The sequence below is a fragment of the Eptesicus fuscus genome, chromosome 12 (genome assembly GCF_027574615.1).
Source record: "Eptesicus fuscus isolate TK198812 chromosome 12, DD_ASM_mEF_20220401, whole genome shotgun sequence".
NCBI lineage: Eukaryota > Metazoa > Chordata > Mammalia > Chiroptera > Vespertilionidae > Eptesicus > Eptesicus fuscus.
In genome coordinates, this window is record NC_072484.1 from 93,175,131 (window position 1) to 93,198,508 (window position 23,378).

At 57.1% G+C, this 23,378-nt stretch overlaps 1 protein-coding gene across 5 annotated transcripts in view; it reads right to left on the bottom strand.

Moving 5' to 3' along the window:
* Window positions 1-23,378, bottom strand: part of LAMA3 (laminin subunit alpha 3) — a 156,303-nt gene that overhangs the window by 68,964 nt on the left and 63,961 nt on the right. For all 5 annotated transcript variants that reach the window (XM_054723727.1, XM_054723728.1, XM_054723726.1 and 2 more), the window contains 10 exons: window positions 22,737-22,897; window positions 19,029-19,137; window positions 13,119-13,216; window positions 12,209-12,347; window positions 10,142-10,268; window positions 9,926-10,065; window positions 7,350-7,465; window positions 5,055-5,266; window positions 2,065-2,263; window positions 50-194 (listed from right to left, as the gene is read on the bottom strand). In XM_054723727.1, coding sequence (XP_054579702.1) covers window positions 50-194; window positions 2,065-2,263; window positions 5,055-5,266; window positions 7,350-7,465; window positions 9,926-10,065; window positions 10,142-10,268; window positions 12,209-12,347; window positions 13,119-13,216; window positions 19,029-19,137; window positions 22,737-22,897 — 1,446 coding nt within the window. The remainder of the gene's footprint in view (window positions 1-49; window positions 195-2,064; window positions 2,264-5,054; window positions 5,267-7,349; window positions 7,466-9,925; window positions 10,066-10,141; window positions 10,269-12,208; window positions 12,348-13,118; window positions 13,217-19,028; window positions 19,138-22,736; window positions 22,898-23,378) is intronic.

Below are 23,378 nucleotides of genomic sequence, written 5' to 3' on the forward strand. Positions count from 1 at the left end.
CCCTGGCTGCACAGGCCCCGGTCCCCTGACCACACAGGCCCAGGCTCACCTTGCAGAGGCAGGCCCCGGTCTCCGGGTCGCAGACTCTGGGCTCCGTCCCGTCTCTGCTGCAGCGGCAGGGGAGGCATGTGGGGAAGCGGTGAAACCCAGGAGCACATTGGTCGCAACGCCGCCCGGAAATTCCGGGCCTGCACCTGCACTCGAGCAAAGGAAGCAGGAGCCGTTGGCAGAGGAGCCCACGGCACCGCAGCGGACCAGGTGCGTCCACGGCCAGGGGACCCCCGGGGCCGCCCATGGTGCTGACAGCCAAGGCAGAGCGGAGGCAGCAGAGCCCGGACCTGATCCTCGCGGGCGCGGACAGGAAGAGTGAACCTGTTTTACATGTTTTCCCCTCATCGGAAGAGAAAGGAACGGAGCCCGGCAGGTGTGGCTCGGCCATTGAGCATCAAGCCAGGGACCAAGAGGCCACCGGTTCCACTGCCGGTGAGGGCCAGGCCCGTGTGCGCCATCCTCTGCGGGGCGTGCAGGAGGCAGCGATCAATGACGTTTCTCTCATCAATGTTTCTCTCTCGTTCCCTCTCCTTTTTCATTTATTTTAAATATATTTTCATTGATTTCAGAGAGGAAGGAAGAGGGAGAGAGAGAGAGAAACATCCCTGATGAGAGAATCACTGATGGGCTGCCTCCTGCACACCCCCTGTTGGGGACCGAGCCTGCATCCCGGGCATGTCCCTGACGGGGAATGGAACTGGTTCAAGCTCGTGGTCTGAGAGGATAAACGACGGGGCTGACGCAGGAGGGACTCACACCTGCACTCTAAAGACTCGGAATGTTTCCTGACTCAAGTCTTCCCTCTGCTCCTTCCCGAGGGACTAGGGGTTGCTTGGCACCGGCAGCGATGAGGTGGCCCAGGGCCTTCCTTAGGAAAGCGAGCATCGCTGCCGGGAGCTGAGCTTTGTCCCCAAAGAGACGTGTTCCCGCTCCTGCCCCCCCCCCGCCCCGCCCCGCTGAGAACCTGGCTCTCCTGGAATTGGATGGGTCCTGCCCCTCAGCCCGTGGCCGCTCTCAGTCCTGCTGAGATGCTGGTCAGCGGGAGTCCCGCCCGGGACACGGCCGCACCTGTCTGCAGTTGTGCTGGGACCTATCGCTGCCCCAGGCAGCCCCTCCCAGGAGCTCTCCAGCATGTCCCTCCCAGTCCCCTCCCCACTCCCACACCCCCCATGGGAACCCCACACGGCTCAGACAGGTGCCCGGCAGGCTCTGCATTGAAACCTCGAAGCCGGAGTCACGGGGCTCCAGGTGATCAGCATAACCGCCTGACTGAGAGCAGGACGGCATGAAGGACAGGGTCCCGCCTCCCAGACCAGAGGCTGGAGGCATTGGACGGTGGTGGGCTGCGCGGCAGGGGGTGCACATGTCTCACCCTGTGCAGCTGCCCAGGGAGGGACCAGCCTGAGGGTTTCAGCCTGAGTCCTACATGGTCCTTCACAAGGTCCAGCTAACCCAGGGAAGGCTGGGGCCCGGCCCTAAATACAAGGGGCGAGGCGCCACCACAGGGACACGTAGAAGTTGGTGACTTTACACATGCATCTTGACACAGAACACGCTAGAGCCCTGGCCGGTGGCTCAGTGGTTAGTGTCGGTCCACAGACCAAAGGGTCACAGGTTGCTCAATTCCTGGTCAGGGTGTGAGTGGAAGGCAAGCACACGATGTGTCTCTCTCACATCACTATTTCTCTCTCCCTCCCTCCCACTCGCTCTAAAAATCAATGGGAACAATACCCTGGGGCGAGGACTAACCAAAAAAAGGGAAGGAATAGGAAGATGGATGGTGGAAGGAGCAGGCGGGCAGCTTGTGGCCTCAGGCGACGGGCCCTCGCCCACCAGGCCCTGCTGGGTCACCTGGGGGACAAGTGACTCCACAGGTGACCCATCTGGACGGGGAGCCGCGCCCTGAGGGGACCCAGTGCAGCCCTCGGACCATGAGAATCGGGAGTAACACCGGAGTGGGCAGACGCGTCGTCCCTTCCATGGAGGACCGGCCGGTCCATGCCCCCAGCTCACCTGCACTGCCCGTGGTCGGGGTCGCACTCGGGGGTGCCCACCGTGCCCGCGCTGGAGCAGTTGCAGGGCTGGCAGCCTGCCCGGGGGTGGAAGCCAAAGGAGTGGGCGTCGCAGGCCTGGCACTGAGGCCCGGCTGTGCGCGGAGGGCAGAGGCAACGCCCCGTCGTCTCCTCGCAGGGGCGCCGGCCGCAGCTGCACGCTGCAGGGACAGAGACCTGCAGGTGAGATGTGCCCCACCCGCAGGACTGCACCAACGGCCAGGATTCCAGAAGCTTCCAAGGGCCCGGGAAATGCCGGGCCTCTCCTCATGGTGGCATGATTGATGGGAGCTGACATGAAGGCCCCTTCTCGGGGCTGAGGCCAACCCTGGCGAAGGCTCCTGGTGGAGGGTGTGTGACACGCTGTGACATGGGTGAGGAGGAAGGTGCTGGAGCCCAGGCTCAGGGGGAGGCGGCAGGAAGCGAGTGGGCTTTGCTCCGTGCCCAGCCCTGTGCCAGGAGCTCACGGCCCAGATCCTCTCCAATCCTGAGAGGTGTTTCTTTGCTCCCTCCCTCCCTCCCTCCTTCCAGATTTACTGAGCACCTGTCTGTGCCAGGGGCTGGGGCACAAAGGCAAAGCTAGCACCCCAAGACCTCAGCGCCCCGTGAGAGCATCAGCCAGAAAACGGCTATGACTGGGGTGGGTGCAGGGTGCAGGGGGAGCCCCAGGTGACCCGGTTAAGGTTCCCAGGGGAGTTACAGCCGAGCTGGGACCTGAAGGACGAGGAAGGGCCTTCGCAGTGGAGGGAACTGCACGTGCGAAGGCGGGGAGACAGGAAACAGCCCGCCTGGTGTGGGAGCTGTGGGAGGGCGATGGGCCCAGGCCCAGGAGCTCTGCTGGGTGAGGCTGGGGTCCCAGAACCATACCCGGACCCTCTGCCTCCTTGACCTCCTTCCCCGGGAAGAGGCCCCGCCCACCTGCCCAAAAGGAGGCTGTGACCTGGAGGGATGAGGAAGGAGGGCCAGCTGGTGTGTATCTTTGGATTGATTCTCAGAAATCCCCTCCTCCTCCCCCTCCTTCTGACGCCATGGCAACCAGGTGGCCACTGGGGGAACACCTGTGAGCTGGGCTGAGTGGAGGGGGAGGTGGGCGGGGTAGGGCCCTCTGCTCCCCTCTCTGAGCCTCAGTTTTGGCGTCTAAAATATGGGCACCACAGCCCAGTTCTGGCTCCTGTCACCCCAGGTGCTCCAGGACGCAGAGGCCCAGGCTGGACTCATGAGGGGGAAGGGCTGGGGGTGAGGGCGGGGCTGGGGGGGGCCCTGCACCGTCCTGCAGCTGGGGGCTGGGCCAGGCGGCGGGGAGTCCCTGAGCCACGTGGCCTGCTTCCCACCCAGCAGCCCGCCTGGTGCGCCCACTGCACTGTCACTGCCCGGGAGCCCGGGGGAGCGGGAGGCAGGGCCGAGGCACAGACACAGGGATGGGTCTCCCCGGGAGCCCTGCAGGGAGAGGTCTCGGGGGTCTCCCCTGGGGCACAGGGCTCAGCTGCTCCCAGAACCCAGTCAAAGCCCCAGGAGGAGGGTCTGTTTGCTGGGGCTGCTGCTCCCATGACGACAGGCTGGCCTCACCCAACAGGAACACGTGCTCCCCCTTCTGGGGCCGGAATCTCAAGTCGGGGTGTCGGGGGCTGGGCTCCCTCAGAGGGCTCCAGGGGAGGGTCCTTCCTGCCTCTCAGCTTCTGGGGGCCCCTGGCCGCACCCCTTCAGTCTTCACGTGGCCCCTCCTCCATCCTCAGGCGACTTCTCCAGTGTGTTCACGTGGCCCCGCCCCCTTGTTCACGTGCCCACTCTCCTGTGATCACGTGGCCCTGCCCCTTGTTCACGTGCCCACTATTACGTGTTCATGTGGCCCTGCCCCCTTGCGACCTTGGATGGTCTCTATTTCTGGGGTGCCGCCTCCCCGGTTGGCTGTGTGCCCCTGCTCTCACACCTGTCAACAGTCCCCTTGCCAAAGTCCTTCCAGAAAACCTTGTGCGCCTGCCATCTCTTTCCCGCTGGGACTGTGACAGCTGGGACTGAAAAGGCGACAGGAGAGCAGTGGCCCGTCCAGAGTCCATGCAAAAGGTCCAGGGGAGCCTGTGCAGTCCCTGGAAGGCTCCCTAGGGGGCTCCAACCTAGCAGGCCAATGCGCCCCAGTGCACCCCAATGTACCCCAGTGCACCCCATTGTACCCCAATGCACCCAATGCTCCCCATTGCACCTAATGCACCCCAGTGTACCCAATGCACCTTATGCACCCCAGTGCATCCAATGCACCCCATTGTACTCCAATGCACCCAATGCACCCCATTGGCCCCAATGCACCCAATGCACCCCAGTGCACCAAGCCCCAAGCTAGGCTGGGATCAGGAGCAGGACCCCGTTCGGCAAGGCTGGTCTCATGTGGAGACTCTGTGCTGAGGCTACATCTCGGGCAGCAGGATGAGTCTTAGATGGGTCTGCAGGCTTCTGGCTCAGGGCATGGTCGCCCCGGCCCCGCCCCTTCCCCCTCAGCCTCGGCTGCAACCGAAGAGGCCGCCCTGGAGGAGCCCCTGCACCTGGGACAGAGCCGCCCTGGAAGAACCCCTGCACCTGGGACAGAGCCGCCCTGGAAGAACCCCTGCACCTGGGACAGAGCCGCCCTGGAGGAGCCCCTGCACCTGGAGGAGCCCCTGCACCTGGGACAGAGCCGCCCTGGAGGAGCCCCTGCACCTGGGACAGAGCCGCCCTGGAGGAGCCCCTGTACCTGGAGGAGCCCCTGTACCTGGAGGAGCCCCTGTACCTGGAGGAGCCCCTGTACCTGGAGGAGCCCCTGTACCTGGAGGAGCCCCTGCACCTGGGACAGAGCCGCCCTGGAGGAACCCCTGCACCTGGGACAGAGCCGCCCTGGAGGAGCCCCTGCACCTGGGACAGAGCCGCCCTGGAGGAACCCCTGCACCTGGGACAGAGCCGCTGGATGGCTGAGCGGGCACTTACGCTTGCAGTGTGGGAATCCGTAGTAGCCCGTCTGACAGCGGGTACACTGCCGACCGATGACTCCGGGCCGGCATGGGCACTGCCCACCCTCGGGGCTGCAGTGAGGGCTAGCAGCACCGGCCGGGTGGCACTCACAGGGCAGCGCGCCCTTGTGGTAGAGGGCCGCCAGGGACCGGGCAGAGTCCTTACAGAACCCGGAGGCCGTCTGGGGGCTGTGGAGACAAACAGGACTCACAGTGCCATCCTGGGAGCTGTGCCCAGAGACGCCCCACCTGCCCTCCCACTTGCTCACCAGCAGGGTCTTGGGGGGGGACTGTGACTCTGGGTCACAGATAGCCACGGATAGCTGCCCCCCCACTCCAGAACACCCCACAAGATCTAAGACCAGCACTCCCACAGGGAGAGTGCCACTCAGCCACAAGCCCGGCTCACGGCTGGCAAGTGCAGTGGTGATGGTGGGAGCCTCTCCTGCCTCTGCTGTAGGTGGACGGTAAGGAGGGATGGGTCCCAGACTTCTAGAAGGATGTCTGACTGCTGGGTTAGGCCCAATCCCCTCGGGGGGACATCCCGGCAGGCAGATATCCCCCAAGGGGTCTCGGACTGTGAGAGGGAGCAGGCTGGGCTGAGGGACACCCCCTCCAGTTGTCTAGTATCTCTATAAAGCAGTTACCAAGAAATTACACCTAAGTTTATGATACACTGATAGCAATAATGAGGAGGACCAGGTGGATTGTCAACATCTATTGAGTGTTGTGTGCCTGGAGCTTTCCCTACCTCTCACTTAACCTCATAGCCACCAGGTAGGCCTATGCCCATTTCACAGATAGGGCAACTGAGGCTCCTAGATCAGTGGTTGCCAACTGGTGGTTCGTGAGGTCCAAATGGTTGGCGACCACTGTCCTAGAGGATAAGCAATGTTCCCAAGGCCACAGAGCTATAGAGTCGCTGAGCGGGCACTGAAATCCTCAACTGTTTGACTTCAGAGTCTTTGCTGAGTTTGTTATATTCAGGGACTTCTGCCCCTCCCCCCAGCTGCCTGGGTTGCTGGGTTCCCCAGGAATCCTACAGGGGCCAGGGAGGGTCTGGAGAGATGGGGGCTGACATTTGGGCTGCACCAGGCTCTGGGCATCAGGGAGCGGGAGAGAGGATGGGGGTCTGTCTGGCCTGAGGCTCCTGCTCAGTCAGGTGGCACAGGAGGTGGGCACTGGGTCCAACATGCATCCCAGGGGAGGTGCCCGTGGGGTGTCTCAGGAAACAGGTTTGAACCTCAGGAAGCAGTGAGGGGAAGAGAAGCTCCTGAGTGACCATGAATCCCTGCTGGGAGGGTGAGCCTCTGTGGAGATCCCCATTGCGCGTGGGGGTCTTGCCTGGATGTGCGTGACGACACCGTCCTAGGACAAGGAGTGCAGAGGGCACCTCCTGCCCTGGACCTGGCCTCATGCCTCTCCCTGGGTGTAGAGAGGGGAGGACAGGCCCCGGGGAGCTCCCGCCCTCCAGGGAGGGAATGTGGGAGAGCCCCATGCCTCCAGGGTGGGAATGTGGGAGAGCCTCCTGCATCCAGGGCAGGAATGTGGGAATGTGGGAGAGCCTCCTGCATCCAGGGTGGGAATGTGGGAGAGCCTCCTGCATCCAGGGCAGGAATGTGGGAATGTGGGAGAGCCCCATGCCTCCAGGGCGGGATGTGGGAGAGCCCCATGCCTCCAGGTTGGGAACGTGGGAGAGCCCCATGCCTCCAGGGCGGGAATGTGGGAGAGCCTCCTGCCTCCAGGGCGGGATGTGGGAGAGCCCCATGCCTCCAGGGTGGGAATGTGGGAGAGCCCCATGCCTCCAGGGTGGGAATGTGGGAGAGCCTCCTGCCTCCAGGGCGGGAATGTGGGAGAGCCTCCTGCCTCCAGGGTGGGAATGTGGGAGAGCCCCATGCCTCCAGGGTGGGAATGTGGGAGAGCCCCATGCCTCCAGGGCGGGAATGTGGGAGAGCCCCATGCCTCCAGGGTGGGAAGTGGGAGAGCCCCATGCCTCCAGGGTGGGATGTGGGAGAGCCCCATGCCTCCAGGGTGGGAATGTGGGAGAGCCCCATGCCTCCAGGGCGGGATGTGGGAGAGCCCCATGCCTCCAGGGCGGGAATGTGGGAGAGCCCCATGCCTCCAGGGCGGGATGTGGGAGAGCCCCATGCCTCCAGGGCGGGATGTGGGAGAGCCCCATGCCTCCAGGGCAGGATTGAGAGAGCCCCATGCCTCCGGGGCGGGATGTGGGAGAGCATGTGCCTCCAGGGCCTTTCCACAAAGAAGTACTCACTCGATGTAGAAACTATTCCCTCCACAGCTGGTGACGAACTCGCGAGACTTGTCCACCGACTGTGGGTGGAGGATCTGGTAGACGTGGTTCTCCGCGGGCACCAGGAGGACGCGGACCTGCAGGGAGCGTGAGCATGTCCTTGGCTTTCCAGCAACGCGGCTCACCTGCCGCTGCTCATCACTCTGTGCAGGATCAGTGTCCCCTGTCACTAAGCTCAAGACCAATGAAATGGATTTACGCACGAGTCACAAGAACCCCTAGACCCGTGGTCGGCAAACTGCGGCTCACGAGCCACATGTGGCTCTTTGGCCCCTTGAGTGTGGCTCTTCCACAAAATACCACGACCTGGGTGAGTCTATTTTGAAGAAGTGGCGTTAGAATAAGTTCAGGTTTTAAAAATTTGGCTCTCAAAAGAAATTTCAATCGTTGTACTGTTGGTATTTGGCTCTGTTGGCTAATGAGTTTGCCGACCACTGACCTAGGCAGCATGAAGGCTCACTCTGTGATCCACGCAGGAAACGATGGGGTGGGCAGGCCCCTGAGAGAGCTGCTCAGAGCGGCAGCCTGGACGCTGGGTGGGGATGAGAGGCGTGGGGGTAACTGGGGGCCAGTCAGGACGCCAGGGCCAGGGGAGCCACGCCGGGGCACCTCCAGATCTACAGGGGTTGCTGTTCGGTATTTTAAAAAAATATATCTTTTATTGATTTCAGAGAGGAAGGGAGAGGGAGAAAGAGAGAGAAGCATCAATGATGAGAGAGAATCATGGATTGGTTGTCTCTTGCATGCCCCACACTGGGGATCAGGCCTGAAATCTGGGCATGTGCCCTGACCTGTAATCGAACCGTGACCTCCTGGTTCATAGGTCGATGCTCAACCACTGAGCCACGCTGGCTGGGCCTGTTTGGTATTTTTCAAATGTGAGCAAACTGAAATGGCAGGACCAATGGGAACGCGCGTGCACGGCGTGCCCGGAGCTTATCCTCCGTCGTGAATATCTGCAGCCCGTGTGTAAAGTTCTGCTGGCTCTCTGCTCCTGAGCGAATGAGACTCTGCCAGTAACAACGCTGCAGGGAGTTTCAAGCATGTCTGTCACCTGCTCAGCGACCGGCAGCTCAGAGACCCCACTGGTCCCACGTATGCAACTCAATAAACACCTGCCGAGCCCACGTGCCAGGAGGTGTGCCAGGCTCAGGGGAGACAAAAGGAGTCAGGGAAGGTGACCTTCTCAGAGAGAGCGGCAGGGCCAGGCCTGAGGGCCCAAGCTGCCCGGCTCCACGGGAGGCTCCACGGGAGGCCCCACGGCATCGGCGACCGTGGCTCCAGCAGCCCAGGTGATGGGCACAGCAGGGGCATCGGGGCTGGGCAGGGCACAGGCCAGGTTTGGGGATGTGTGAGGTCTCTGGGATGGAGATGTGCAGCCGACGGTCCCATGTTGGGCCTGGCGCTCAGGAGGAAGCGGAGATGAATCCACAGGGGAGGGCGCCCCTCCCACCGAGGCCGAACCAAATCAGCAGGCGCAGAGGAGGCTCCGAAAAGGGAGATGATGGACAAGGGCTCACGTCCCACCCAGGGGAGCGCCAACACGTGGGGACGACGGGGAGGAGAGGTCACGGAAGAGCATTAGAGAAAGCAGGAAAATAAACAAGAGAACAGAGCCATGGAAGCCACAGGAGGGGAGTTTTAGGAACAGAGGGGTCTCCCTGCTTCCGAGAGACCAGGCGGAGCCTGAGGGGGGGCAGGCGGAGGGTGGGGGGGCAGGCTAAGGGTGAGGAAGGGCAGGAGGAGGGTGAGGGGTGGCAGGCAGAGGCTGAGGGGGGCAGGCGGAAGGCGAGGGAGGGCAGGAGGAGGGTGAGGGGAGCAGGCTAAAGGTGAGGGGGGGCAGGAGGAGGGTGAGGGGGGCAGGCTAAGGGCGAGGGAGGGCAGGAGGAGGGTGAGGAGGGCAGGCTAAGGGCGAGGGAGGGCAGGAGGAGGGTGAGGAGGGCAGGCTAAGGGTGAGGGGGGCAGGCGAAGGGTGAGGGGTGGCAGGTGGAGGGTGAGGGGTGGCAGGCGGAGGCTGAGGGGGGCAAGCAGAGGGCGGGGGGGGGGAGGCGGAGGCTGAGGGGGGCTGGCGGAGCACGAGGCTGAGCAGAGCTCGCATGGGCGTATTTTCTTCCTATTTGTCCTTATTCCAGTTTCCCTCGATTTTAATTGTCACACACTTTTGTTGTTAACAGGTAGCTGTAAAATTTGAAGATTTTTCTATAAATATGACTTCATGCCCGGCCAGTGTGGCTCAGTGGTTGAACATCGACCTATGAACCAGAAAATCAGGGTTCGATTCCTGGTCAGGGCACATCCCCGGGTTGTGGGCTGGATCCCCAGCAGGGGCCGTGCAGGAGGCAGCCGATTCATGATTCTCTCATCATTGATGTTTCTCTCTCTCTCTCCCTCTCCCTTCCTCTCTGAAACCAGTAAAAGTATATTAAAATGCATATCTATGACCTCGATTCCTTGGAGGAATGATCGTCATGAGCCAAACACACAGACCCACAGGATGGACGTCATGCGGAGATGGAGCTGGGGGCACGCAGACGCACCAGCACTAAAGACTTTCCTTCCGGAACCTTCACAGTCACAGCCACCTCCGGCTCCCAGACGGCGAACTCAGCCTGGTCTCCGGCGATGGCCTGGTCCTGGCAGCCCAGCACGTGGGGGCAGAAGGAGGCACGGAAGACGCCTGGGCAGAGAGGGTCCTGTCACGCCAGCAAGGCCCTGCGAGGCAGAGGCAGCAGCCGGCGCTCCCCGCCGCTCACCTGGCCACCGCGGCCCTCCGTCCACAGACACCTGCGCGGGGAAGGCGGGGTGCGCTGGCTGGTAGAAGTGGATGACGAGGACGTAGCGGCCGGGGCGTGGCACGCGTCCTCTCAGGGTCACGTGGCTCTAGGAGGAAAAGCAGAAAAACAAACTACTTGAGCCGCAGAGCGATGAGCAATCAGAACCGCAAGGAAGTTCCAGGTTAAAGCAACTCGAGCAGGTGTTGCCAAGGGAAGTAACGCCTCCACTGGAATGTTACAGCCACTTTATCAGCGTCCGTCCGAGCAGCTGGCCCCACGGAGCAGCTTTGGAGGGAGGGGAATCGGTGCTGTCAGCTGGGGAACTGTGGCAGCTTTTGCCAAAGTGGAACATATAACTGAGCAGTTTCAGATCTTAACCCCCGCCCAACAGGATGCATAGCATGCTTGTCAAAAGGCTGCCCAAAACGTTCTCAGTGTCCAGTTACCATTGTGACAACCATGTCCTAAGGAGCCAGCGTGGCTCAGTGGTGAGCGTCAACCTAGGAACCAGGAGGTCAGGGTTCAGTTCCCGGTCAGGGCACATGCCTGGGTTGCAAGCTCTATCCCCAGTCGGGGGTGTGCAGGAGGCTGCCAATCAATGATTCTCTCTCATCATTGATGTTTCTATCTCTCCCTCTCCCTTCTTCTCTTTCTAAAAAAAGAAGATGATCAATAAAAACATTTTTTAAAAATGACAACAGCCAACACAACAATAGTGCAATAGTGTCTGGTGTGAATGGCCTGTCTTGAACCATAAACACAGTGTAAGTCATATAACAGTTGCAGCTTATTGCTCACATTGCATCATAAGGCTGCATTTGATTGGTTAATTCTTAGAACCAGAAATCCTTATTATACAAGTGTAGGCACCTGATTTTTTTTAAAAGTCACTTTGGAACAAAAAGGGTAGATAACTACTACTATTATTATTTTTTTGTAAATCAATCAAAAGTATACCTATCTTTTGTCAGACTGGCAAAAAACGTGTCTTTTGGTGTGCCGCGGGATCTCAGTGATCGCTGTGCGCCGTGAGCTGAGCAGGTGGGAACGCTGCTCGAGAAGACTGACCGAGACGTGTCTATTGAGAACGTCCTTCCTCGAGCTGTGCTTGTGCCGCTGGTGATACCAGAACCCCGTCAGCCACAGCGGCTGCCCTAACAGTGCTTCCAGCCCAGCTTGGGGAGACAATGAGCCCGACAGGGTTAGATAGCCAAGAACCGCGGAAATAGGAGGTGCCACAGGACGGGCCGTGCACTTGCCCTGCCTCAGGCGGAGATGCAGGAGGACAGAGCCTCAGAGGGGTCCACGGACAGGCTCCGCAGACGCCTCACGTCTGGAACCTCCACAGCTGAGAGCAGAGGCCCTCCCACTGCAGGGCACCTGAACTCCTGGGGAGGGGTATGAAAACACCGATCCCTCCAGAGACTCCAAGTCAGAAGCTCTGAGATGGGGCTTGCGAATCTGCATTTCTTTGTGTTTTTTTTTAATTTTTTAAAAAATATATTTTTTATTGATTTTGGACAGAGAGGAAGGAAGAGGGATAGAGAATTAGAATCATCGGTGAGAGAGAAACATCGATCAGCTGCCTCCTGCACACCCCCCAATGGGGATGTGCCCACAACCCAGGTACATGCCCTTGACCGGAATCGAACCTGGGACCTTTCAGTCCGAAGGCCGACGCTCTATCCACTGAGCCAAACCGGTTTCGGCCCTTTGTTTTTTTTTTTAAATATATTTTTAATGATTTCAGAGAGGAAGGGAGAGAGAGATAGAAACATCCACGATGAGAGAGAATCATGGATCAGCTGCCTCCTGCACGCCCCACACTGGGGATCCAGCCCACGATCTGGGCATGTGCCCTGACCAGGAATCAAACTGTGACCTTCTGGTTCAGAGGTCAACACTCAGCCACTGAGCCACGCCGGCCTGGCCGACTCCGCATTTCTAACACGTTCCCAGGTGGCATGGATGCCACTGGGTCAGGGCCACACACTTCGAGAACCACTGGCTTTGAAACAACACCCTCGGTGGGAAGAGGGGTCCTACCTGTGGGGCCTCCACAGTGACTCCAGTAACCACGTCAGCAGAAGGGTCCTGGGGTGAGAGAGGGGGAAGCCCCCCACGTGGGGCATCCAAAACCCATGCTGCCGGAGGAGTTTCGGGAGACATGGAGATGCACGTGGCCCTGAAAAAGAGGGTTTTTAAATCTTATATAAAGATAACCCAAAAGGAGACCTGCTGTCGGTGAAGATACAGACTCTGAGCATAAGCCGGGGACCACAGGGAATCCATCCGCCGCCTCAAAACCACGAGCCAAAACAGAAAGACAGAGCTTCGCGTGCTGAGGGTGAGGGAGCGACACGAAGCTCACTGACACTTCCCTCCGAGAACGAACGCTGTTAAGTGAGGTCAGCCCAGCGGAACATTGTTATTCACCTCTACCCGCCAAGGTGACGTAAAACTGTAAAACCACGGGAACTATCCCGTCGTCCCCTAGGCACAGCCAGGTCTCACTGCCCGGCTCCGTCCGGGCCGTGGCACAGGTCGCATGGCTGCGTCTCTAAATTATGTTTGAATCCACAGCAAAACAACCCTACCAAACCCAGCAAGCTGTGGTTGGCCACGTCTCACAGCACCGTGGTGAGGCGGGTCACTGCTTCATGGCTTTTTACATGAAGAGCCTCAGACACGAGGATTAAATGGTTGCGGACTCACGCAGGAGCTCAGAACAGAGCTCAGGTACCTGCCTGGGGGCGGGGCTCATTCCCCCTCCCCCGGTCCCCCATCCCGCCACTGGCTCAGCCTCCTGCTCCTGCGGCCAACGAGCTGGCTCGCTGTGACATTCACCGCCAGCCTGCGCACCTTGGCCTGTGGGCACTTCTGAAGCAGAAGTCGCAACCTTACACGCACGCCAGTGTCGCTCGGAGCACAAGGGGCAAAGAAGGAGGCGCGGTACCTTTGGTTAGCCAATGGCCCGTAGCTGGCCATGCATCTGACTTGAGGCTTCAAATATTCCGTTGAGAACTCTTCGACGGGAATGATGCAGATCTGATGCTGTCAAGCAAACACAATGCAGAGGTACGTTGCAGTTTCCAGCAAAACCAGGGCAAGGTCAAGCGCACTCTGTAAAAAGGCTGTGAGGGCCCAGGCGCCGTGGCTCCGTGGATGAGCGTTGACCTATGACCCAGGAGGTCACCATTGGATTCCCAGTCAGGGTACATGCCTGGGTGGTGGGCTCCATCCCCAGTAGGAGGCGTGCAGGAGGCAACTAATCAATGATTCTCTCTCATTGTTGATGTTTCTCTCTCCCTTCCTCTCTGAAGTCAATAGAAATATATTTTAAAAAAATAAAAATAATAAAAAAGCTGTTAGGTAAAGAATTCATCCAGAGAAGTTATCGTTGTTATTTTAAAGTAGTAAAAAGTGCATCATGGTACTCATACAGCATCATGTGCAACCAATCCTTCCTACCGTTGTTCAAGGTTGGTGACTACAGTGCCCCTGGAATCCTATCTAATAAAAGAGCAATATGCAAATTGACTGTCACTCCAACACACAAGATGGCCACCCCCATGTGGTCAAAGATGGCTGCCCCCATGTGGACACAAGATGGCCGCCACAAGATGGCCGGCAGGGGAGGGCAGTTGTGGGCAATCAGGCCAGCAGGAGAGGGAAGTTGGGAGGGACCAGGCCTGCAAGGGAGGGCAGTTGGGGGTGATCAGGCCTACAGGGGAGGGCAGATAGGGGTGACCAGGCCAGCAGAGGAAGGCAGTTGGGGAAAATCAGGCCTACAGGAGAAGACAGTTGGGGAGGGACCCAGGCCTGCAGGGGAGGACAGTTGGAGGGGACCAGGCCTGCAGGGGAGGGCAGTTGGGGGGAACCAGACCTCAGGAAAGGGCAGTTGGGGGAGATCAGGCCTGCAGGGGAGGGCAGTTAGGGGTGACCAGGCTGGCAAGGGAGGGCAGTTTGGGGTGACCAGGCTGGCAAGGGAGGGCAGTTGGGGGCAACCAGGCCTGCAGGGGAGGACAGTTAGGGGCAACCAGGTCAGTAGGGGAGGGCAGTTAGGGGAAATCGGGCCGGCAGGGGAGCAGTTAGGCGTTGATCAGGCTGGCAGGGGAGTGGTTAGGAGGTGATCAGGCTGGCAGGAAGAAGCAGTTAGGGGCAATCAGGCAGGCAGGCAGGCAGGCAAGCAGTTGGGAGCCAGCAGTCCTGGATTGTGAGAGGGATGTCCCAGATTGGAGAGGGTGCAGGCTGGGCTGAGGGACACACACACACACACACACACACACACACACACCATGCACAAATTTTGTGCACCGGGCCTCTAGTCTATACTAATAACAGAGGAATATGCAAATTGTCCGGGATGCCACCACAGTAACAATAACGACCAAACAGCAGGCTGCGTGGGGCGACCAGGCCAGCAAGGGAGGGCAGTTGGGGTGACCAGGTTGGCAGGGGAGGGCAGTTGGGGGCCATCAGGCCGGCAGGGGAGCAGTTAGGTGTCAATCAGGCCGGCAGGGGCGTGGTTAGGGGGCGATCAGGCAGGCAGGCAGGCAGGCAGGCAGGTGAGCAGTTAGGAGCCAGCAGTCCCGGATTGTGAGAGGGATGTCCAACTGCTGGTTTAGGCCCAATCCCTGTGGGCTGGGCTGAGGGACACCCCCCGCCCCGTGCACAAATTTCGTGCACCGCGCCTCTAGTAATTATATAAAGAAACAAGGTCGTGTGAAGGTTCCAGCACAATTCCTTCTCAGTGACTTTTGGTGCCTTTTCCCCTCTCCTGGCCTGAGCTGGTGCTGGCTCTGCAGACCCCTTGGCCGAGAGGCGGGGGGCATGGTGGGCAGCCAGGAGCCTGCTGCGCCCACAAGGGCTGCTCCTGCTGCACTCAGTCCTTCTTCAGAGAGGGTGACTCAGACCTCGGCACAGGGCTTTCGCGGAAGGAACTGTCTCCAGAGCTAGTTTTTGAGTCACACAAGGAACTCGGTTATTAACTTACCAACACACTCCAGCTTAGAGCAGAACTGTATGAGCAGCTTGATCATAAGCTATTCAGTATCAACGATTTTTACTGAACATCTGCTCTCTGTGAGGCACTGAGACTGGGCTCCTGCAAGACAGACACCGTCCCTGCCCTCGGGAGCTGATACTCTCGCCGGCAGGAACCGGACTGTTTCAAAAGGGCAGATGTGTGTCAAAAGGAAGATACAGCCCCAGCCGGTGGCTCAGTAGCCACTGAGCCACACCAGCTAGGACCGGTGGCTCAGTCGTCCCAACTCCAAAAAGGTCACGGGTTTGACTCTGGGTCAGAGCACGTACCTAGGTTAAGGGTTCGATCCTGGTAGGGATATGTACAGGAGGCAATCGATCCATGTTTCTCTCTCACCTTGATGTTTCTCTCTCTCTCCCTAAAAAACAAAAATCATATCCTCTGGCAAGGATTAAAAGAAAAAGATGAAGATTTAGCCCCATCACAACTTCCAAAGATGAAAAGGTTAAGAGTCCATTGGATTGTTAGGCTTAAAAATAGATTTGTAATTTTTAAAAGGAAGTCTTAAATGATATATACTTTATAGAGAAATTTTTAAAGCTTAATTCCAGGTACTTCTTTAGAGAAAGCGCCAAGGCTTTACTGCAGTCGAGCTCGCATATTTAAAACGCAGGAGGCAAAGATGGCGGCATAGTTAAACAACTAATCTGCTGCCTCACACAACAATTTCAAAAATACAACTAAAAGACAATAACATCTACCACCCAGAACCACGGGAAAGCTGGCTGAGTGGAAGATTTACAACTAGGAAGAGAAAGAAGCACAATCGCTGAAAAGCTGAGGTACGGAGGCACGCGAATCGGGCCGGCGGCGGGCGGCTGGGTGCGCGGCTTTTCTTCAACCCGCAGGGAGACAAGCTCCTGATCACTCTGAAATCCAGTTTCTGGGGACACTCGGGGGACCCAGGCACCTACGGGGAGAAGCTGGACTCTCGGCCATCGGGTCGGAAAGTGAGAGTGACTTTTTTGCAGTGGTGCGCCCAGCAATCATTGTTTACTGCGCTGGAGCGCGGGGCGCAGGGACTTGGAAACGTGGAAAGGCAGAGACGGCTGACGGCAGCCATTGCCGTTGGCCACGCCCCAGCCTAGTGACGCCCTGAGACCCCGCCCAGCCCTGAGGCCCCGCCCTGAGGCCCCGCCCCGCACATTCTACAAACCCGCCCCGGCTCCACACAGCGGCTTTTGCATATAAATGGCCTGTTCTGGAGCAGCTTAACCAACTGCAGCTCCAGTCAGACTGCTCCAAAACCGCCCAAGCAAAGGAGGAGAAAACTAGCCCTTGCTGTAGCTCCTGCTGGGGGACACACAGTACACAAGGGTACACCAAGAGTGTCCACCTCAAGTAACTGGGAGGCTGACCCGTTGAACCAATAGGACACTTAGTACACAAAACTACCCTACCAACTTAGGGAAGCAGAGAATATGAGAAGGCAAGGAAACAGATCACAAACCAAAGAAATGGAGGAGAACAAGCGACTGGACATAGAGTTCAAAACCACGGTTATAAGGTTTTTCAAGAATTTCATGGAAAAGGCCGATAAATTCCATGAGGACCAACTAGAAATTAAACATACACTGACTGAGATAAAAAATATTATACAGAGACCCAAAAGCAGACTAGAGGATTGCAAGAATCAACTCAAAGATTTGGAATACAAAGAGGCCAAGGACACTCCTCCAGAGAAGCATGAAGAGAAGAGAATTCAGAAAGTTGAAGATAGTGTAAGAAGCCTCTGGGACAACTTCAAGCGTACCAACATCAGAATTATGGGGGTACCAGAAGAAGAGAGAGAGCAAGATGCTGAAAACCTATTTGAAGAAATAATGAACGAAAACTTCCCCCACCTGATGAAAGAAATAGACTTACAAGTCCAGGAAGCGCACAGAACCCCAAACAAAAGGAATCCAAAGAGGACCACACCAAGACACATCATAATTAAAATGCCAAGAGCAAAAGACAAAGAGAGAATCTTACAAGCAGCAAGAGAAAAACAGTTAGTTACCTACAAGGGAGCTCCCATACGATTATCAGCTAATTTCTCAACAGAAACCATGCAGGCCAGACGGGAGTGGCAAGAAATATTCAAAGTGATGAATAGCAGGAACCTACAACCAAGACTACTCTACCCAGCAAAGTTATCATTCAGAATTGAAGGGCAGATAAAGAGCTTCGCAGATAAGAAAAAGCTAAAGGACTTCATCACCACCAAACCAGCATTATATGAAATGCTGAAAGGTATTATTTAAAAAGAGGAAAAAGAAGAAGAAAGATAAAAATTATGAACAACAAATACATATCTATCAACAAGTGAATCTAAAAGTCAAGTGAATTAAAAATCTGAGGAACAGAATAAACTGGTGAACTTAATAGAATCAGGCATAGAATGGGAGTGGATTGATAATTCTCAGGGGGAAAGGGGTGTCTGTGTGGGGAGTATGGGAAGAGACTGGACAAAAATCATACACCTATGGATAAGGACAGCGGGGGGGGGGGAGGTAAGGGAAGAGGGGGGGGTAAGAACTGGGTGGTGGGGAGATATGTGGGGAAAAAGGAGAAACAATTGTAATCTGAACAATAAAGATTCATTAAAAAAAAAATAAATAAATAAAAAATAAATAAATAAATAAAAATTAAACGCAGGAGGCGGGCGAGGCCGCGGGCGGTCCCGGGTGTGCCCTGCGCTGGATATAACAGCCCCAGGAAGTGCTTCACACTGCAGACTTCTATGCTCCCCGAGACACTCATTGTGAATCTGGCCACTGCCTCCCAGTGCAGGCCTCACTGCCTGTTGGTCAAAACCCTCCCTCATCAGGTGTGCTACCGACAGGTGGGCACAGCGTACATTTCACCTGCAACGCTTGCCATTTTCAGTCTTAACATTACACGTCAAGGTAGCTGAGTCATTGCTCTCTTTGAAATAGAGTAGCAACCGTCTGGGGAAAATACCAGATGATTACAACCTTTGAAACTCTGAAGGAATTTGCCGAGATCCAATAGACATAATGAAACAGTAAAATGAGGAAGAATAGACACCGTCACTAATGCGTTCCTCCACGCCAGCGATACTAATAAGCGAGGAAATGTCACGGCCGGCGTCATTTCATTCACAACAGTGACCATAAGTAAAAATTAACGCAATGGGGTTTTGTGAGACGTGCTCATGTGTGATGATCAAACTTGACCGCGTGTTCTAAAAATGGCTCAAACAAAGGAGAGGCCGGACAGACTTCTAGATGGAAGAATAAACATCAAACAACTGGCCATTCTTCACAGGGTTAATGTTACAGACATTAAAAAACCCAGCCAGCCCCGGCCGGTTTGACTCAGTGGATAGAACGTCGGCCTGCGAACTCAAGGGTCCCAGGTTCGATTCTGGTCAAGGGCATGTACCTTGGTTGCGGGCACATCCCCAGTGGGGAATGTGCAGCAGGCAGCTGATCGATGTTTCTAACTCTCTATCCCTCTCCCTTCCTCTTTGTAAAAAATCAATAAAATATATTAAAAAAACAAACAAACAAAAAACCCAGCCACATTTTTAAAAGTTTACGTTTAAGAGATTAGATATCAACCAAATGCTTCTAAACCCCAATGGGGCCCTAGCTGGTGTGGCTCAGTGGATAGTGTCAGCCCGCAGACTGAAGGGTCCGGGGTTCGATTCTGGCCAAGGGCACACGCCTCGGTTGCTGGCCCTGGTCGGGGTGCCTGCTTTGAGGCAACCAATTGATGTGTCTCTCTCACACTCGCTCTGAAAATCAATGAAAAAATATCCTCGGGTGAGGATTAACAAAAATAAACAAACAAACCCACAGGCATACATACCAGCAGGAGCCGGGCGCTGCGGGCTCTGAGCCGGACGTCGGCGTCGGCTCGCAGCTCGTAGGTGGCCAGGCGGCTCCGGCCGTCGGTCAGGGCGCTCCGGCACAGGACGCTGCAGGAGGAGATGTGCTCAGCCCGACCCCTGGCCCTGCCCTGGGTGCCTCCTGGGGGGCTGGTGGCTCGGGCTCTGCTGTCGATGGCCCGGTGGCCAGCAGCGAACTTGCCTGCGCTGAGCGGGAGGTATGCGGCATGCCCAGCTGGGAGGGGCCTCCCCACGTCCGAGCTGGCCCTCGGCTGAACGCCCTGCTCACCTTCTCCAGGGGAACCGGTCTAGTCGGGCGACAGAGCCCAGGGCCAGTACTGCCTGCCCTTAAGGCACAGCTTCTGCGCAAGTTACCCACGTCCTCCGACAGTTGGCGATGGTGCTGCCCACTGGCCCCGCCACGCCCCCCCACGCGCCTGAGGGAGCATGGAGGCCGTGCCCGACGCCCTGAGGAGCCCAGAGCCCGCCTCCACCTTCCTCCTGACCCATTTCTACCTGCGCCTTCCCTCCGTCCCATCAGGCCAAGTCCAGGAACAGTGAAAAGGTCAAGGTTTTGCCCTGGCCAGTGTTGTTCAGTGGTTATAGTTAGCCCGTGGGCTGAAGGTCCAGGTTCCATTCCAGTCACAGCACGTACCTCGGGTGGGACAGGATCCCCTACTCCAGTCAGGGCGCATGCGGGAGGCAACCAATCCATGTCTCTCTCACATTGATGTTCCTCCCTCTCTCTCTTTCTCTCTTCCTCTCTCCCTCCCTCCCTCAATACCATGAGCCTCCTGGGAGTGGTCGAACACAGACCTCTCTCTCTGTTTCTCTTTCTCTCTCTCATTTTCAATCCCTTCTCCTCCATCTCTCTACTCTGTCTCAAAAGTCAATGGAAAAAAATATCCTCGGGTGAGAATTAGAAATTTAATAAATGAATAAATAAGTAAATAAAGGGCCATAGTTTTGAACCAAGAATCCACTGTAATGGTGAAACCCATAAAGGAAGTATTTTTTGAGGGATGCTCCTGACTTCAGACTCTAGCAAATTTTCTTTTTTTTTAAATATATTTTTATTGCTTTCAGAGAGGGAGAGAGAGGTAGAGAGAGAGAGAGAAACATCAATGAGAGAGGCTGCCTCCTACATGCCCCACACTGGGAATCGAGCCCACAACCCACGCTTGTGGCCTGACTGGGAGTTGAACCACTAACTCTTGGTTCAGAGGTCGACGCTCAACCACTGAGCCATGGGCCGGGCTTGGTAGCAACTTTTCTATCTGCGAATGTAATCTGGAAGGAGTGACACCCTAAAACAATGACCATCTCTGGGAAATGCAGGGTGGGGCAAAGTAGGCTTACAGTTCTTCATGCAGAAAACGATACAACAGTTAATAAGTAGTAACACAAGCATAAACTCTGTGTTTCCGTTCTCACAACGGTAAACCTACGTCTGCCCAACCTGTATTTGAGTAATTTATGCGATGACTTTGGGGGTGAGGGCTAAGAGGAGATGATGTTAAAGGTCAAACACAGCGTGTGGCCCATTCAGCAGCTCAGGCACGTCATTCTCTCTTCCTTTCGAGGATGGCAGGGGCCCGACCTCAGCAGGAGGTGCTGCGGTGCTGAAGGGCTGCCGTTTGAAATAGGTTTTATGGGTCACATATTGTCCAATCGCACCTCTTTGGACTGTGGTGTATGTAGCCTGTTCCTTTGGCCACGTAGCAGCAAGGTAGAGAAAGGAACTATTTTAGCCAGAGAAGCAATACCATGAGCCTCCCGGGAGTGGTAGAACATGGCGACAGGGACTCCGGTCCATGCGACACGGTGTTGGGGCCTGCCCACGGCCAGAACCACCTGCATTGGACCTCGCGTCTCTTCCCCCACCGTGTCGTCCAGACAGAGGCTGTGAGGGGCGCTATGGAGCCCGGCGGCGCCCTCTCTTCTGGGCTTTGAACTCACTCCTCTGCTGGGCCTGGGGAGGCTCAGCCTCGTCCGGATGAGTAGGAGCTACCAGGCTTTCCGGAAGCTTCTGTGGCTCCTGGCCAGCCCTACTCTGTCCTGTGGAGGAGGCCCAGGCCCTGTGCCTGGGGGAGCGCTGAGCTGGAGCGGAGGCAGACAGGGCGTGAAGGAGCCTGGCCCCGGCCTGGCCCGTGGCCCAGCCGCCAGGATTCCTGGGGTGACCCGCCCGCCGGGAGTGCACATTCCAGCGGTGGCTGACGTCACCTGGAGAGGAAGTGCCTTCCGACCAAGAAGGAACATTCCGGGGAACTTTGCCCCGTCTGATGCCCGATTACAAACCCAAACGCGATCATATTCTTTGTTTTCTCAGTCATCAGCCCAGAGAAAGGGGTGGCTGGGTTTTTGAAGGAGGGGCCTTCACAGCTCATCGGCAAGGCTGGCTGAGTGTGACGTGAACTCGGTGGCCTTTCGAGTCTCCTAACAGTTTCCACTCGAAGCCGCTGAGAGCACCTCGCCCCACAAGTTCTCTCACGTGCAGGAGGGAGCGTGTCAGCCCCTCGGTCACCTCGGGCTGGACAAGAAGCAACATGGGAGGAGAGGCAGCAGAACCTTCCAGGCTCCGCCCTGAGCTGGGTGGCCCGTTGCCGTTCCCGCCTGCTGCCTCCGACTCCCAGGCCTCGGTGAACGTCCCAGGGCACCCCTGGCACGGGCTCTTCACTTGCTGCCGGCTCTGCACAGCTGCCTGTGTTCTGGAATGTTATGCCAAGGAAACAGCTTTTTTCTCAATCCTCACCCGAGGATATTTTTCCATTGATTTTTAGAGAGCGTGGAAGAGAGAGGGAAAGGCAGAGAGAAGCATCGATGTGAGAGAACCACATGGATTGGTTGCCTCCTGTGTGAGCCCCAACCAGGGCCCAGGCCAGGGAGGATCCTGCAACCAGGGCACGTGCCCTTGAGCAGAATCGAACCTGGAACCCTTTGGTCCACAGGCGGACACTCTATCCACTGAGCCACACCAGCTGGGGGAACAAATGTTAACAAATACTGTTCAGCCCTAAGCAGTGTGGATCACTAGATAGAGCATCAGCCTGCGGACTGAAAGGTCCCAGGTTCGATTCCGGTCAAGGGCATGTACCTTGGTTGTGGGCACATCCCCAGCAGGGGGTGTGCAGGAGGCAGCTGATCAATGTTTCTCTCTCATCGATGTTTCTAGCTCTCTATCCCTCTCCCTTCCTCTCTGTAAAAAATCAATAAAATATATTTTAAAAAATAATAAATAAATCCTGGTCAGAGCTCTTGGAAAGTGGGACTTCAGGTGAAATGTGACAATCCTTTGTCCCATTATTTCTCTCCAACGATCCTCAAACATGCGTGACCTCCACCTCGGAAGGGCACTGGGAGGGCAGGCGAGACCACGCCTTTCCCAGCGCCTACAGCCTGCACTCTGCCCAGCATTCGACCTGCGAGCATGTCCCCGGGCCCACAGGGGGCGCCAGCAAGGAAAATACAAAGGTTACATTGCTTCCTGGGAACCTGCGCCAACATGGAAAGTAGAACAGACAGCTTTTCAAGAACATGCGGCATTTTCCAGGCACTGCCGACGAGAAGCCTGCCGGCCCCCACGCTGCACATCGCCTCAGGAAGGAACCACTTTCCCTCCCGATGAAAACCCAAGTCCCCCAGCTGACCCCCGACGGCCCCGCTCGAGGACCCCCCGGCAGGCCTGATACCTGTGCTGGCAGCTGTAGATGGTCACCTGGCCGGCCAGGACCGCCCCCGGGCTCCCCACGCGCACGTCGGCCACAGACAGCTGCTCTGCCTCCGTGGAATACTCGACCACGACCACGTAGCGGCCGGCCCGCGGGACCCGCAGGGGCAGGTGCAGTTCCACCTGTCGGAGGGCCGAGCAGACAGGCGGGAGATGAGCTGGGCATGCTCACACGGGCAGCCGAGAAACAGGGCTGCGCAGACCCTGGGAATCGGTTTCCATGGCGTCACTGCCAGGCTTGGGTCCTGCGGGTCGGGCTGCTCCGTAGAGAGGAGACCCAGACGAACAGCACGTCACCATCGACCCCCTTCCGTTCAGAGTTGATGGGCACCTGGACTTCTACTTCCGAAATCTGCACCCCTGCATGTAGGGGCTTCTACGCTTCCTCTCATCCGTTTGCCTGTGTCTCAAGGTAAGAGACGCTCCACAGCTTGAAGTGGAAAGAAATCTCCCGATGGGAGATAAGAGGAAAGGAAATGGGCCTTGAGGCTTTTAACTGATCTTAATTAGAAAAGAAACGTTAAATTATATGGATGCAAACCATCTAAAGTGATGCACACACCCTACCCCACGGGGTGCGCGGCCAGCCCCAACCGCAGCAGAG